This window comes from Chrysemys picta, chromosome 7 (assembly GCF_011386835.1).
Source record: "Chrysemys picta bellii isolate R12L10 chromosome 7, ASM1138683v2, whole genome shotgun sequence".
Lineage (NCBI taxonomy): Eukaryota > Metazoa > Chordata > Testudines > Emydidae > Chrysemys > Chrysemys picta.
Genome location: NC_088797.1, coordinates 36,047,862 through 36,061,765, shown reverse-complemented (window position 1 = coordinate 36,061,765; position 13,904 = coordinate 36,047,862). Strand labels below are relative to the sequence as shown.

Sequence of the window (13,904 nt, the reverse complement as noted above, 5' to 3'; positions counted from 1 at the left end):
CTGGGAGTCAGGGGAGTAACCCCTGTGACCACCCCCCACCTGACCCCACCTCTAGCCCGGGACCCCCACACTCTCCCCATCCCGTCCCTTCCCACCTTAGCTGGGGAGGGCCAGGGGAGGATGTCTCTGACCTGGCTGGAGCTGCTCCGGCAGGCTGGGCAGCGCGGCCGCAGCATGTTCCAGTGGGCTGGGCTGGGTGGTATGGCCGCAGCGTGCTCTGGCGCCACAGCCTGCTCTGGGGGGCGGGGCTGAGTGGCACGGCTGCAGCCTGCCAGCCCCGGAGCTGCAGTTACTTTGGAGGCTGGGGGAGGAGAGCAGCGTGGCCAGAAGCGGAGAGACTCTGGCCCCACTTCTTCGCTTCTGGCTCTGCTGGCTGTGTTGCCTCTCCTTGCTCCCTCTGTTGTGGGGAGGGACTGTGTCCCACCTCTCCCTCTCTATACCCAGTCATAAGCCGACCCCCTTCTCTGGTGCTTCCCTTTTTTACTAAAAAAATTCGGCTTATGAACGAGTAGATACACTTCATTGTTAATCTTGTGACATATATATCCAGATGTTTTGGACACTAGCCCTTTATGTCAATGTCTGTCAATAACTGTAAATATTATTACATTTTAGAGGAAATATAGTATGGCTTGACACAGTACCCTAATCAGAGACAGAACCCTTTTGTAAACTTGCAGACAAAAGGATGTCGCTTTACTTTTTTCAGCAAACTCAGTATACTGGAATAACCACCATTTAACATTACTGCTGACATGCAAAAAACAAGGCACCAACACTGAGATTTATAATAATGGAAAACTATATAACTGAAAGATTACAACTTGCGAGTCATATTCTTGGTTGCTGAGCACAACAGACTATTCAATGGAATGCGTATTGAATCATTCTTTCTAATTAGATTGTAATAATGTAATGCACAAGAATATTGCAGGTCTCTAATCAAGCAAAAGCTCAATTTCTTCCATTTTTGTCTCAGATCCTTTGACACTTTTAAAACACTGGGCCCCTAATGAGTCTTATTGTGATTCTAGAGCAATGAAATTGTTGATAATGCCATTATAGAGCAGGAAGTCTTGATTTCCCTCTTTCCTGTATAAGTATTACTCACCTGAGTATTGGTAGAGAAGAACATAAGAATGGCCATACTGGGTCAGACCAATGGTCCATCTAGCCCAGTATCCTGTCTTCTGACAGGTGCTTCAGAGGGAATGAACAGAACGGATAGTCCTCAAGTGATTCATCCCCTGTTGCCCATTCCCAGCTTCTGGTGAACAGAGGCTGGTGACACTTTAGAGCATGGTTTTGCATCCCTACCCATTCCTGGCTAATAGCCATTGATGGACCTATCCTCCATGAATTTATCTAGTTCTTTTTTGAACCTTGTTACGGTTTTGACAAATACATCCCAACACTTTTTGAAGTGGTGCTCAGGATTTAGCTGCCTAACTTCCATTGCCATCCATGGAAGTCACACATTTCAGGTGCCAGACAAAATTGTGGAATGCTTTCATCCTATTGTTTCCATCTGTAGGTAACCCCCCGTAATTATTTAAAACCAGAATTTGGCCTGGAAAGGTTAACGAGGCGTGGAAAGCATTCTCCGTCTCTGTGCAAATTAAGCACTTAAAAAGTATGGTTTTAAAAATAATTTGGGTATCGTTTTTTAGCCAAACAAAAGGACAAGATGTGCCATGATTCAAGCTGGGTAAAATTCCACTGTCTCTTTTCATAACTCTTGATTTTGTTTTAATATGTTTTGCTTGCCATTTTCATCAGCATGTTTATCAGAAGTCTAAACTCAAAACAAAGGAGCCCGTATAATGTATCCTTTAAACCTCAAAATCCCACTAAAAAGTACATAGCTGGTCACTTTCTGACCTAGGTAGGTCCCATAGCCAGCGCATCAGCAGAAGCACTACTTGTTGCTGCAGGCTTGTTGGGGATCATTGAGTTGAGTAGGGAGGTGGGTACCTGCTTGCACCCGTTATTGTTTTTTTAAGGTGGTATCTCACCACCCACTAGCCAATGCAAGGACCTTCCTAATAGACGTGGCACAACAATGGCCAGAAGGTGTCAGAGATTGGGGCCAGTCCTCAAGTTCCAAGCCCTGCAATCTAGTATCATTATTAATATTGTTGTTTGTTATTTGCATTACAGTAACACAGCAAGACCCCAGACATGGGCTTGGTGCTGTACAGACATAATGAAATACTGTCCCTGTCCTAAAGAGAGTCCTCCCTCTGTGTTTTATAAAATCATATGTTTGTTTGATACGTTAAAAATTTGCTAATGTAAATTGTGTTTCACTTATTCCTGAGTGTTACTGTTTAAATGTTAATCCAGTAGGAAAAATGTATCAAATAGCACAGTGTTCCAGACTTCCATGTTTTTTACGACATCTTACACCTGTGTTTTACATCAGCTAATCAGCCGATTCAGCGCTATGTCTCTCAGGGCCTTTTTATTGTGGCTTAAACAAACTAAAGCATCAAATTCAGCTCTAGGATTATATTCCAGGAAAACGTTGTATGAGCAAAACTTTAATCCACTTTATGGAAATAATTTCTTAACACTTCATCTGTCAAAATCTACAGAACAAAACCCTTGCTAAATCCTGTTAGCTTCCTGGGACCATGACAAAGAACATTTGTTCACAGTTTGTTGTCACTATGTCTTTTTACTACTTGTATGTTAAATTTCATTCATCTTGTATAATTCAATGAAACATAGCAACACTGAGGCGTGCATGTGCAATAGATCAAGGAAATACTCATGCATATCTGTTATGTAGTGTTTATGCACAAGTTGTAATGAATCTCCTCTCCCAACTACTGAAGGGAGAGTCCCCATTACATGTAAACAGTTCGGTAACAAACTAAACCCAACTGAGAACTGAATCAAATGTGATTTTTATTGTGGTTTTTGGATGTCTCAAAGATGGATTTATCTTCAAACAAATTATGGTTTTCCTCCCATTTAAATCTTGTAGTTGTCTCCTTAAAAGAAAATGTTGTGTGCTCCAATATGTCCAACCATGCTGGATGATGGAATGTTCACCCCTTTCTTTGGGCATGTCTTCACTATCCGCCGGATCAGTGGGTAGCAATCGATCTATTGGGGATCGACTTATCACGTCTAATGAAGATGTGATAAAATCGATCCCCGATGGCTCTGCCGTTGACTCCGGAAATCCACCGCAGCAAGAGGCGGAAGCGGAGTCGACAGCGGCGCGGCTGCTGTCGACTCGCTGCCATCCTCACAGCCAGGTAAGTCGACCTAAAATACACAACTTCAGCTACGCTATTCACGTAGCTGAAGTTGCATATTTTAGGTCGACCACTCCCGTCCCCCCTCTGTAGTGTAGACCTAGCCTCAGTCTCATCAGACCAGGAATAGAGGCTGTTACTATGTAATAATCCTGCCTGTGTTCCTTATTAGTATAATACAAAGAAAGGTATGTTGAATTAGTATGGAGTAAATGATCTACTTATGGGTTATACAAATCTCTGTCCTCCCAAAATGTCCATCACATAGTGTATGTACGTGCAGTGCACACAACCAGCTAGGAAACATAGTATATCAGTGGAGATGCATCTTTATATAAATTTCAAACGGTTGAGGGCAAGTTTTGGTATGTACTTTGTTTTGTGCACCACTAAATATCTTTGGAATGATCACCCTCTAAAGATATTCATTTTCCAAAGATAGGTTTAAGTATAACCTTTGATTAAACTTTGGATGCTTTGCAAGCATTCATTGCAGAGCTATGGAAACCATTTAAAGATAGACATAGGACCAATTCCTGCTCCCATTTAAGTCAATAAACAAAGTCCCACTGACTTCAGTGGGAGAAGGATTGAGTCCGGAGAACTACATTTGTACTGTTTTTTTTTTTCAGAATGAAGATTGTTGTTTCTGTGTTGTCTTCTAAATGCTGAAAACCCAAATGCCAGCCTGCCCCCCTCTCCCTGGGGAGGAAGATTGGTCAGACTGGCAGTAGAATAGATAGGCCAGAAAGAACAGGGAGAGTGCATGCTTCGGAATGTAGGGCTGGGCCCCTTCTCCAAGGGCTCACCATCTCCTATTAGCCATGCAGAGGGGTGCTTGAGTACTGATTGGGCCCCCTTGTTCTCCCCCATTAATTTAAATCTATTGGGGGCCTTTTGTCCCCTTCAGCTGCCCACCCTCCCTCTTTCTCTGTAGTTGTAGTATGGACACTGTGTGTTAGGGATGCCGTGAGTCTGACCGATCGCTTACGTTGGGATCAGGAAGGAATTTTTCCCATTGGGCCAAATTAGCAGAGGGCCTGTGTGTGTATGTGTGTGTGAGAGAGTGACAGACAGACACCATCATCACAGAATCATGGATGCATAGTTCACAGACCCTTTTGGTATCTTTTTACTCCCCTCACGGGAAAGAGGGTGAAAGAATTCAGAAGTTAGCTGAGTTCTAGGTCAGGGAGGGTCTACCTCCATTATGGGTTATATGGTGGGAGCCCTTTAACCACATGTTAGACTAGGGGTGGGTAAACTACGGCCTGGGGGCCACATCTGGCCCTTCATATGTTTGGATACGGGGCTTGCCCCGCTCCATGCATGCTGTGGCTCTGCACGGCTCCCAGATACAGCAGCATGTCCCCCCTCCGGCTCCTACACATAAGGGCAGCCAGGAACCGCAGCCAATGGGAGCTGCAGGGGTGGCGCCTGCGGATAGGGCAGCATGCAGAGCTGCCTGGCTGCGCCTCTGCATAGGAGCCAGAGGGGGGGACATGCTGCTGCTTCCAGGAGCTGCTTAAGGTAAACGCCACCCAGAGCCTGCACCCCTGACCCCGTCCTGCGCCCCAACCCCGTCCGAGCCCTGATCCCCTTCCTGCCCTCTGAGCCCCTCGGTCCCAGCTCAGAGCACCCTCCTGCACCCCCAACCCTTCATGCCCAGGCCCACCCCAGAGCCCTTATCCCCTCCCTTACCCCAACCCCCAATTTTGTGAGCATTCATGGCCCACCATACAATTTCCATACCCAGATGTGGCCCTTGGGCCAAAAAGTTTGCCCACCCCTGTGTTAGACCCATTTATATGCCTGGTACATGAGAGAGGGTGGAAGTTGGGCATATAGCGCCGCTCCCCAGTGTTAAGTTAATAAAATTTCAGCCTGCCACTTAAGTCCATCCCTATGTCTATCTTCGTTCATCTGCGTGTCCTGATCAATGAATTTTCAAGCTGTGCATTTAGCCAATAGAAGATTTTAAAAGTCCTCTTATTTGAAACCGATTTTCAATTAAAAACAAAAACTCTCCTCACAAAACCATCTTATGTCTCTCCTTTTTTTCAGGTTCCACAAAGGACTTAATTGAAACTTGCTGTGCAGCTGGACAACAGTGGGCTATAGACAATGGGGAATGCACCGAAATCCCAGTCAGTGGGACTGATGGTGATATTTGCAGGTACGTAAACCAAAAACAAAGTGATCCAGAGTCATTCAGTGAGATTGCTTTAGAGGAAGCCTAATGATTGAATGAACTGGCCAATCTCCAGGGAGCTAGAACCAAGTCCATCCTCCAGATTAGACTGCTGGCTGACTGGCAATATGTCAGGACGGAATGAGAAGAGTTTTTCCCAAGATCTAGAACCTAATGTAAACAGAAGCTTTTAAAGTTTGTGCTGCTCAAAAACAAAATCAAGTGTTTAGCTTCCCTGTTGTACCCAGATTGGTGGAGTTTTTAGATTTTAAGACAGTGCAGCCAAATGTTCTTTACACTTTTGTTGACAAATATTAAATTTAATTATTTTCCTTACTTTTTCTTAAATGGTAAACTTGACAACTAATCTGGTAGGTGGGAGAATATGTTCCAAAGGCTAGGTTCTGATGCCCTTGCTCACCTGTAATAGGACACCACTGATCCCATAGCCCCATTGGAATCAAGGGAAGTGCTTGCCACATTAAGTACTGCTCTAGGTGGGTGAGGATATCTGCTCTCATCCCAATGTGGAGAAGAAAAGGATGGCAGTTAAGAAAAGAGCAGGGTAACATGGATAACATGTTAACTTAACTCCATTTCATACCCTTTCTCTTTCTAGTCTGAAAAAGAGGCAGAAGTAGAAACAAAATAATTTGAGTGTCAAATATGAAAACCATGTGGATTCTTTAAAGTGATTTCAGCATTTTAAGATGCTGGTCTTATTTCTGAACTTGTTCTGCTGGAAAGGAGCAGTAAATCTATTGAAGTCAGAGGTGCTACACTGTTGAAAACCATTTAAGTGAGATTAAAATCCAGTCCATTGGGTTGTAAAATAGCAGTATTTACACACAACAAATATATGAATTGGAAAACATAAGCTCCACATCTGCACTTGCAAAATTACAACAGTTGGACTCATACACATGTTTTAAAGATTCAAAAACTTCACGTAACAAATGCTAGAATCTGTATCCTATAAATCAATCAGATGCTATGATGATAGACACAGTATGAAAACCTGGACAGAAAACCGATTGTGTCCTTTAGGAGCTGTTAAAGCAGGCATGGCTGTTTGCACCTGCATCATACAGATACACATATAGATGTTCTATTTGTACGTCAAAATGCCTGTAAGTACCTATGGGCAACCAGGTACCTGCAGAGCAGCTAACTCAGTTCTGTTGGTATCCAGAAAAATACAGGATGACATAGACTCTACAGGTTAACTACTATTGTGTCCAGGATAGCAAATTATTAACAACTAGACTTTTTTTGGCAAATGATCAAAAGTGCACTTGATCTTGTGTCACATCTGAAAGATGAAAGGGCCAGATCTTCAGCTGGGGCAAAAGAGCACAGCTTCGTGGGGCTGGTAGCTATGCCAATTTACACCAGTTGAGGTGAACCTAGAATGTCCCAACATTAGTGTCCCGTAGCACTATGCTGGGGCATTAGATCAGTACAGATTCAAAGGCTGTGGTGCTACTAACTAACTCACCCACACCGCCTCTTGCAGCACCTGAGTTTTCCTTGGATGTTTTCTATTCATCTACCCAACAGGCCTAACTTTTGCTTGTTCCATGATGGAACAATTCCTCTAGGTGGGGAATGGAAAATATATGAATTAAAATTATTTTTATTGGTGTGAAGTTAAGGTTAGTATAAAGTTTGCGCAACTTTTTGGAATTCATGCCGCTCATTGGGAATGATGTGTGAAATGACACGCCCTGCCCTCTGTATAGTTAATACAGACATGGTATTTAGCGCACCCAGACAGTGAGATTTTTCTTACTATATCCAGGAGTCACAAGTTTAAAAACAACCCAAAACTATAATGGTATACATTTTTCTTCCTTCCCCTTCCCCCCAGTCCTCCTCATTTTAAGCAGTAAATTAACCCTTGTTTAAAATATGTAAGATCTTTTTAGCTAGTTTTGACTTTTCTCTTTGACATTATGGATATAGTGTTGAATATAACCCAATAATTCCTGGGTCAAACTGACTGCCAAGAAATGACAGCAATAAATTAACAAGGAGTGACTGCTAGAGCATAGAAAAGTTCTGCTGAAGCCCTGTCAACATTAAGGAAATTTGCACTGGGATAACTAAATCAATGCAGTCAAACCAATACAAACTCCTAATATAGATGCACCACACTAGAATAAAGCAGAGTTTACACCCATCCCGTTTATATAGATAAGAACATAAAGAATGGCCATATTGAGTCAGAAAATGGTCCATCTAGCCCAGTAGCCTGTTTTCTAACAGTGGCTGGGGCCAGATACTTCAGAGGGAATGAACAGAACAGGACAATTGTTGAGTGATCCATCCCCTGTCATCCAGTCCCAGCTTCTGGCAGTCAGAGGTTTAGCAACACCCAGAGCATGGGGTTGCATCCCTGACCATCTTGGCTAATAGTCACTGATGGACTTATCCTCCATGAACTTATCTAGTTCTGTTTTGAACCCAGTTAGACTTCTGGTCTTCACAACATCTCCAGGTTGACTGTGCTTTGTGTGAAGAAGTACTTCCTTATGTTTGCTTTAAACCTGATGTCTATTAATTTCATTGGGTAACCCCTGGTTCTTGTGTTATTTGAAGGGGTAAATAACATTTCTTTATTCTCCCCATTCGTAATTTTTTAGATCTCTATCATATCCCCCCAGTCATCTCTTTTTTAAGCTGAACAGTCCCAGTCTTTTAAATCTCTCCTCATATGGAAGTTGTTCTATACTCTTAATCATATTTGTTGCCCTTCTCTGTACTTTTTCCAATTCTAATGTATCTTTTTTGAGATGGGATGACCAGAACTGCACTAAGTATTCAAGGTGTGGGTGTACCATAGATTTATATAGTGGTATTTATATTTTCTATCTTAATATCTATTCCTTTGCTTATGGTTTTGCTTTTGACTGCTGCTACACATTGAGCAGATATTTTCAGAGAACTATCCATGATCAATCCAAGATCTCTTTCTTGTGCTGTAACAGCTAATTTAGAACCCATCATTTTGTATGCATAGTTGGGAGTGTTTTTCAATGTGCATTACTTTGTACTTATCAACATTGAATTTAATCTGTTTTGTTGCCCCCTGCCTTCACTAGCAGGACCAAGTACTGATTTTTGCCCTAGATCCCTAAGTGGCCCCCTCAAGGATTAAACTCACAACCCTGGGTTTAGCAGGCCAATGCTCAAACCAATGAGCTATCCCTCCCCCCTATTTACCTCTCTCCACTGTGAAAACTGTCCATTTATTCCTACCCTTTTTTTCCTATCTTTTAGCCAGTTACAGATCCCTGCGGGGACCTTCTTTCTTATCCCATGACATATGTTACCTTGTTGAACTGCACTGGTTCAAACCCTGCTTTGTGTCAGTGAAGCATGTTTATATTGGAGGCTTGCACCAATTTTTAATACATTGATGTAGTTACACCAGTGTGAATTTTTAAGAAAGGCCCCAGAGTCCAACAATCCATCTACGTAGCCATCTAAGAATGGGTTTGTGAATAGAAAATAAATAAGAGTACATAATGTAAAGCTTTTATCTCCTCCGCTAATGGTTCAGTGGTACAGTACCCAAAATTAAACCATCTTGAAATGTCTAAGGGCTTGTCTTCACTACCGGGGTAAGTCAACCGAAGGGACACTACTCCAGCTACATGAATCATAGAAATGGAAGGGACCTTGAGAGGTCATCTAGTCCAGTCCCCTGCCTCATGGCAAGACTAAGTATTATCTAGACCATTCCTGACAGGTGTTTGTCTAACCTGATCTTAAAAATCTCCAATAATGGAGATTCCACAACTTCCCTAGGCAATTTATTCTGGTGCTTAACAACCCTGACAGTTAGGAAGCTTTTTCCTAATGTCCAATTTAAACCTCCCTTGCTGCAATTTAAGCATTGCTGGTGTGTCGACTGCCGCAGCGTTGATCTCCCCGTAGTGAAGACCAGCCCTAAAGAAGTTCCAAGTATAAAAATAACCAATTCCAATTCCAATAGCACTGGATCACCATTGTACTCTTTTTTTCATGGCAAAATGTTATATTTCTGAGGAACGTTAATCCATGCAGACTTCGGCCTTTTAACAGCAGCTAATGATTTTTGGATTGTTGGTGCTTTACGTCCACAAAAACTACTTCATTCAGTGTGGTCTCTTGGACGTTTTTAAAGAGCCATAATAGCCATCAATAAAATTTCAGATGTCTTATGATGGCAGTAAAAAATTAGATTCAATCCTCAAATATGGTTGGATATTAACCACTAAAATTTCAAACAAACGGCTATGTTTTTTTTCTAGTTGTTAATTCACAGTGAAATAAGAATCAAACATTACTGAAAAAACAAAACACAAAGGGAAAAAAGACCTTCTTCCTTTATTCAACCACAGACCAGTGATTAACTGATAACACTATTCATACATTGTCCAGAATGTAAATATTAACTTAAACCTGGTGCGGCTGGCCATTGACATTTTAAGTGTGAATGGCCAATGGCCAAGTTGCAGTCACGGGCTAGTTTGCGCAGGAATATGAGACATCTCCTTCCAATTTTTTTTTCAAGCATCAGGAAAAAAATGAATTGGCAATATTTTTTCTCAGGGGAAAAACAAAAGGAGGGGGGAGTTTGCTTCCAGGGAGACTTGTTTCTTTGTTGTAATAATCATACATATCTTATTGACAACCATTTTTGGCTTGGAACTTGCTGTCAGTAAAGGATAATTAACTGGCTATTAGCCATTGGCTGTTAAAAAGCAACATCCCTTACAACCAGTGCATGTTTGTGAGACTGCAGGTTGGAGAAGATTGAGTTTATGCCCTTTGGGTGCACTGTTACCAGGATGCCCCCTACTGGACAATTCTTGTACTTTGTGGCAGGCACTGGAATTGGCTGTCACCAGCAATAAAGGGTTCTGCCTGGAGAAAGTAAATCCTTTCCCTACTTCCCCTGTATCACCTCAAAATGGGTCCACCACAAAACCATAAGGTTAAAAACATGAGTATAATACTATATGTCAGTGGTGGGCAACCTGCAGCACGAAGGCTGCACGCGGCCCATCAGGGTAATCCCCTGGCGGGCTGTGAGACAGTTTGTTTACATTGACTGTCCTCAGGCACGGCTGCCCACAACTCCCAGTGGCCAGGTTTGCCGTTCCTGTCCAATGGGAGCTGCGGGAAGTGGCGGGGGCTGGCTGCCACTTCCTGTAGCTCCCATTGGCCAGGAACGGCGAACCACGGCCACTGGGAGCTGCAGGCAGCCGAGCTTGCAGATGGTTGTGACATTGCACTCTATATGATTTTTTGAAAATATGCGAACGCAACTGAAATATGTTTCATGTAAAAGGTCTCTTCTAAGGTATCATTACAAAGCTTATAATCTACTGAGTGTGATCATCCTATTTGTATAAATGTACCACTCTTGTATCTGAAATTAGAAATATGAAATATAACTCTGACGGCCTATTGTAATTATGCAAAGTGTGGGCCATTAATGGTGGTTTGGAATCTTGATTCCCATTAACCAGGACAATTGATTGCAGATGGCTCTGGTTTATCTGTAAGTCTTCCTGTATACATGTGTGCTGGTAAGTGGGTAATGAAGTCTTACAGTGACATGTGATCATGTCACCTGAACTAGAATCCATCTTTAACCTGGTGCTTTTCCATTAAGAAGAAGGTGGTGGGAACCCAGAGGGACAAAGGATTCCCGCCTTATGCAAAAGATATATAAAGGGGTGGAACAGAACAAAGAGGAGAGCCATCATGAGGAATCTCCTAGCTATCACCTGAGCTGGAACAAGGGCTGTACCAGGGGAAAGGATTGTGCCCAGATTAGGAAGGTGTCCAGTCTGTGAAAGAGACTTATTGAAACATCTTTCAGGGTGAGATATTATCTGTACTCAATTGTATTACTGTATTAGACTTAGATTTGCGTGTTTTATTTTATTTTACTTGGTAATTCACTTTGTTCTGTCTGTTACTGCTTGAAACCACTTAAATCCTACTTTCTGTATTTAATAAAATCAGTTTTTACTTATTAATTAACCCAGAGTATGTATTAATACCTGGGGGGGGGGTGGCAAACACCTGTGCATCTCTCTCTCTCTCAGTGTTGTAGAGGGCGAACAATTTATGAGTTTACCCTGTATAAGCTTTATACAGAGTAAAACGGATTTATTTAGGTTTAGACCCCATTGGGAGTTGGGCATCTGAGTGTTAAAGGCAAGAACACTTCTGTAAGCTGCTTTCAGTTAAGTCTGCAGCTGTGAGGCAAGTAATTCAGACCCTGGGTCTGTGTTGGAGCAGTCGGGCGTGCCTGGCTTAGCAAGACAGGGTGCTGGAGTCTTAAGCTGCCAGGGCAGGAAAGCAGGAGTAGTCTTGGCACATCAGTTGGCAGTTCTCAAAGGGGTTTCTGTGATCCAATGGTCAATGTAAACAAACTGTCTTGCAACCTGCCAGCAGATTACCCTGATGGGCCGCAGGTTGCCCACCACTGCTATATGTTGAATGAGGTTTAATCCATTGGTCTATAGTATTTATATAGTGCCAGGCATTATGTTATCTGAATGCTGATTGATAGATTATAAAGTCAGAAGAGAACATTGTGATCATCTGGTCTGCCCTCCTGTATAACCAGGAGGCCACAGGACTTCCCTGAATTAATTCCTGTTTAAACTAGAGAGCGAGAGAGAGAGTATATAGAATCTTGATTTAAAAACGTCTAGTGATAGAGAACCCACCACAATACCAGAGTAGTCATTCCAATGATTATTTACTCTCAAGGTTAAATATTTGCACTTTATTTTGAGCCTGAATTTGTCTAGCTTCAACTTCCAGCCATTGGCTCTTGTTTATATCTTTGCAGGCTAGATTGAAGAGCTTTCTACTATCAAATTTCTATTCTCCATGTAGGTACTTATAGACTGGGATCAAACCTTCTCTTTGTTAAGATAAACAGATTGAGCTCCTTAAGTCTTTAATTATAAGTCACGTTTTCCAATCTAATGGGTGAAATCCTGGCTCCATTGAAGTCAATGGCAAAACTCCCATTGACTTCAGTGGCAACAAGATGTCACACATAGTATAGTATACATGTGAAAAAAGGTCATGGAATGCATATATTTCTATGTCCAGTGACACACATTCTTACTGTATATTCTTGCAACCTGATGGCACTACCTTTTGAATGCCAGGTAACACTTAATCCTGTTCCATCTTTGCAGAATTGCTCAGCAGCAGTGTTGTGTCTCATACTTAAAAGAAAACAGCTGTGTTGCTGGCATGATCGCAGCCAAGGAAGGAGATTTGTGTGGACCCGATGAAAGCGATACCTGTGGAAGATCTTTTTATAAGGCAAGACCCTTTGGTACTTTTGCAAGTCCTATTCTGATGCAGATTTATTGAGTTTTGTGCAATTTATTGAGTTTTATGCTTTATATTTGTATCATGGAGTTTAGTTATTTATAAAGTTGCATGGGCAAGGCATGGAAATCATACTTAGCTAAATATTTTAGTTGATTGCATTCAGGCTCAATTGTGCCCGAGAGTTCTAAAACTTTGTAATGAGGTAATTTGTATTGTTTCTCTCTCATTGTTAAGATTAAACTTGCTGTTTTATTATTACTTTCTCCATTTGGAAGAGGGTGGGAGAAGTTTATTTCAGTTTTTATATCTGCAGTAGTAGATTTTAGAAAACGATAGGGAAAAGCTTAATCAAAGATATAATTGGAAAGGCCCATTACTGAACAATTTGTCAGCTTAGACACATTATTGAATAGCAGTTTAATTTACCAGCTAAACAAAAAATTTGACAAGAAACAAATATTTAGATTACTATAGAGACTTTTTCTCATAAATAAAGATGGGCTATTAACTGGTGGTTTGAGTAATGAACCATGTGCCAAAACCTCAGCCAGTCTAAATCAGTTTAGCTCTATTGAAGTTAAAGGAGCTAAGCCAGTTTACACCAGCTAAGGATCTGGCCTCTTATTTGTTATGCACATTTCTCCAGTTTGGGTCTGAAGAGAAGGTTTCAGAATTCCTTAAACACTGATCAGAATTTACGTAGGTGTTTGTATGCTCAAATGTAATATTCCACTGTGTCATCAAGAAATGTATTAGCTCTGTCTGTTCTAATGCATCCGAGAGTGTTGCAAATAACTTGATTTGTTGGTAAGGAAAATATAAGGTCATCCACTATGTGGTATAGTGTTTAATTAGGTATGCAGGCTTATCATTTCTAGGGGATGATTAAGTCTTCAAAATAATATTGGTTTAGAGCTAAAATTCTGCCCTCAGAAACATGCAGAGAAATCAATGAAACTTTCACGACTCTATTTGTGGGTAGATTTTGGCCTTTAGTTACTTCAGAAATAAGGCAAATATGCTACTCTTAGATCTGTGTGTGGGTGTCATACATGCAGTGCAGAGCACTATTGCTGTACTGT

At 41.7% G+C, this 13,904-nt stretch overlaps 1 protein-coding gene across 6 annotated transcripts in view; it reads left to right on the top strand.

Moving 5' to 3' along the window:
- FBLN2 (fibulin 2) overlaps positions 1-13,904 on the top strand; it is a 193,979-nt gene that overhangs the window by 127,373 nt on the left and 52,702 nt on the right. For all 6 annotated transcript variants that reach the window (XM_065551187.1, XM_065551185.1, XM_065551186.1 and 3 more), the window contains exons 3-4: positions 5,334-5,445; positions 12,681-12,810. In XM_065551187.1, coding sequence (XP_065407259.1) covers positions 5,334-5,445; positions 12,681-12,810 — 242 coding nt within the window. The remainder of the gene's footprint in view (positions 1-5,333; positions 5,446-12,680; positions 12,811-13,904) is intronic.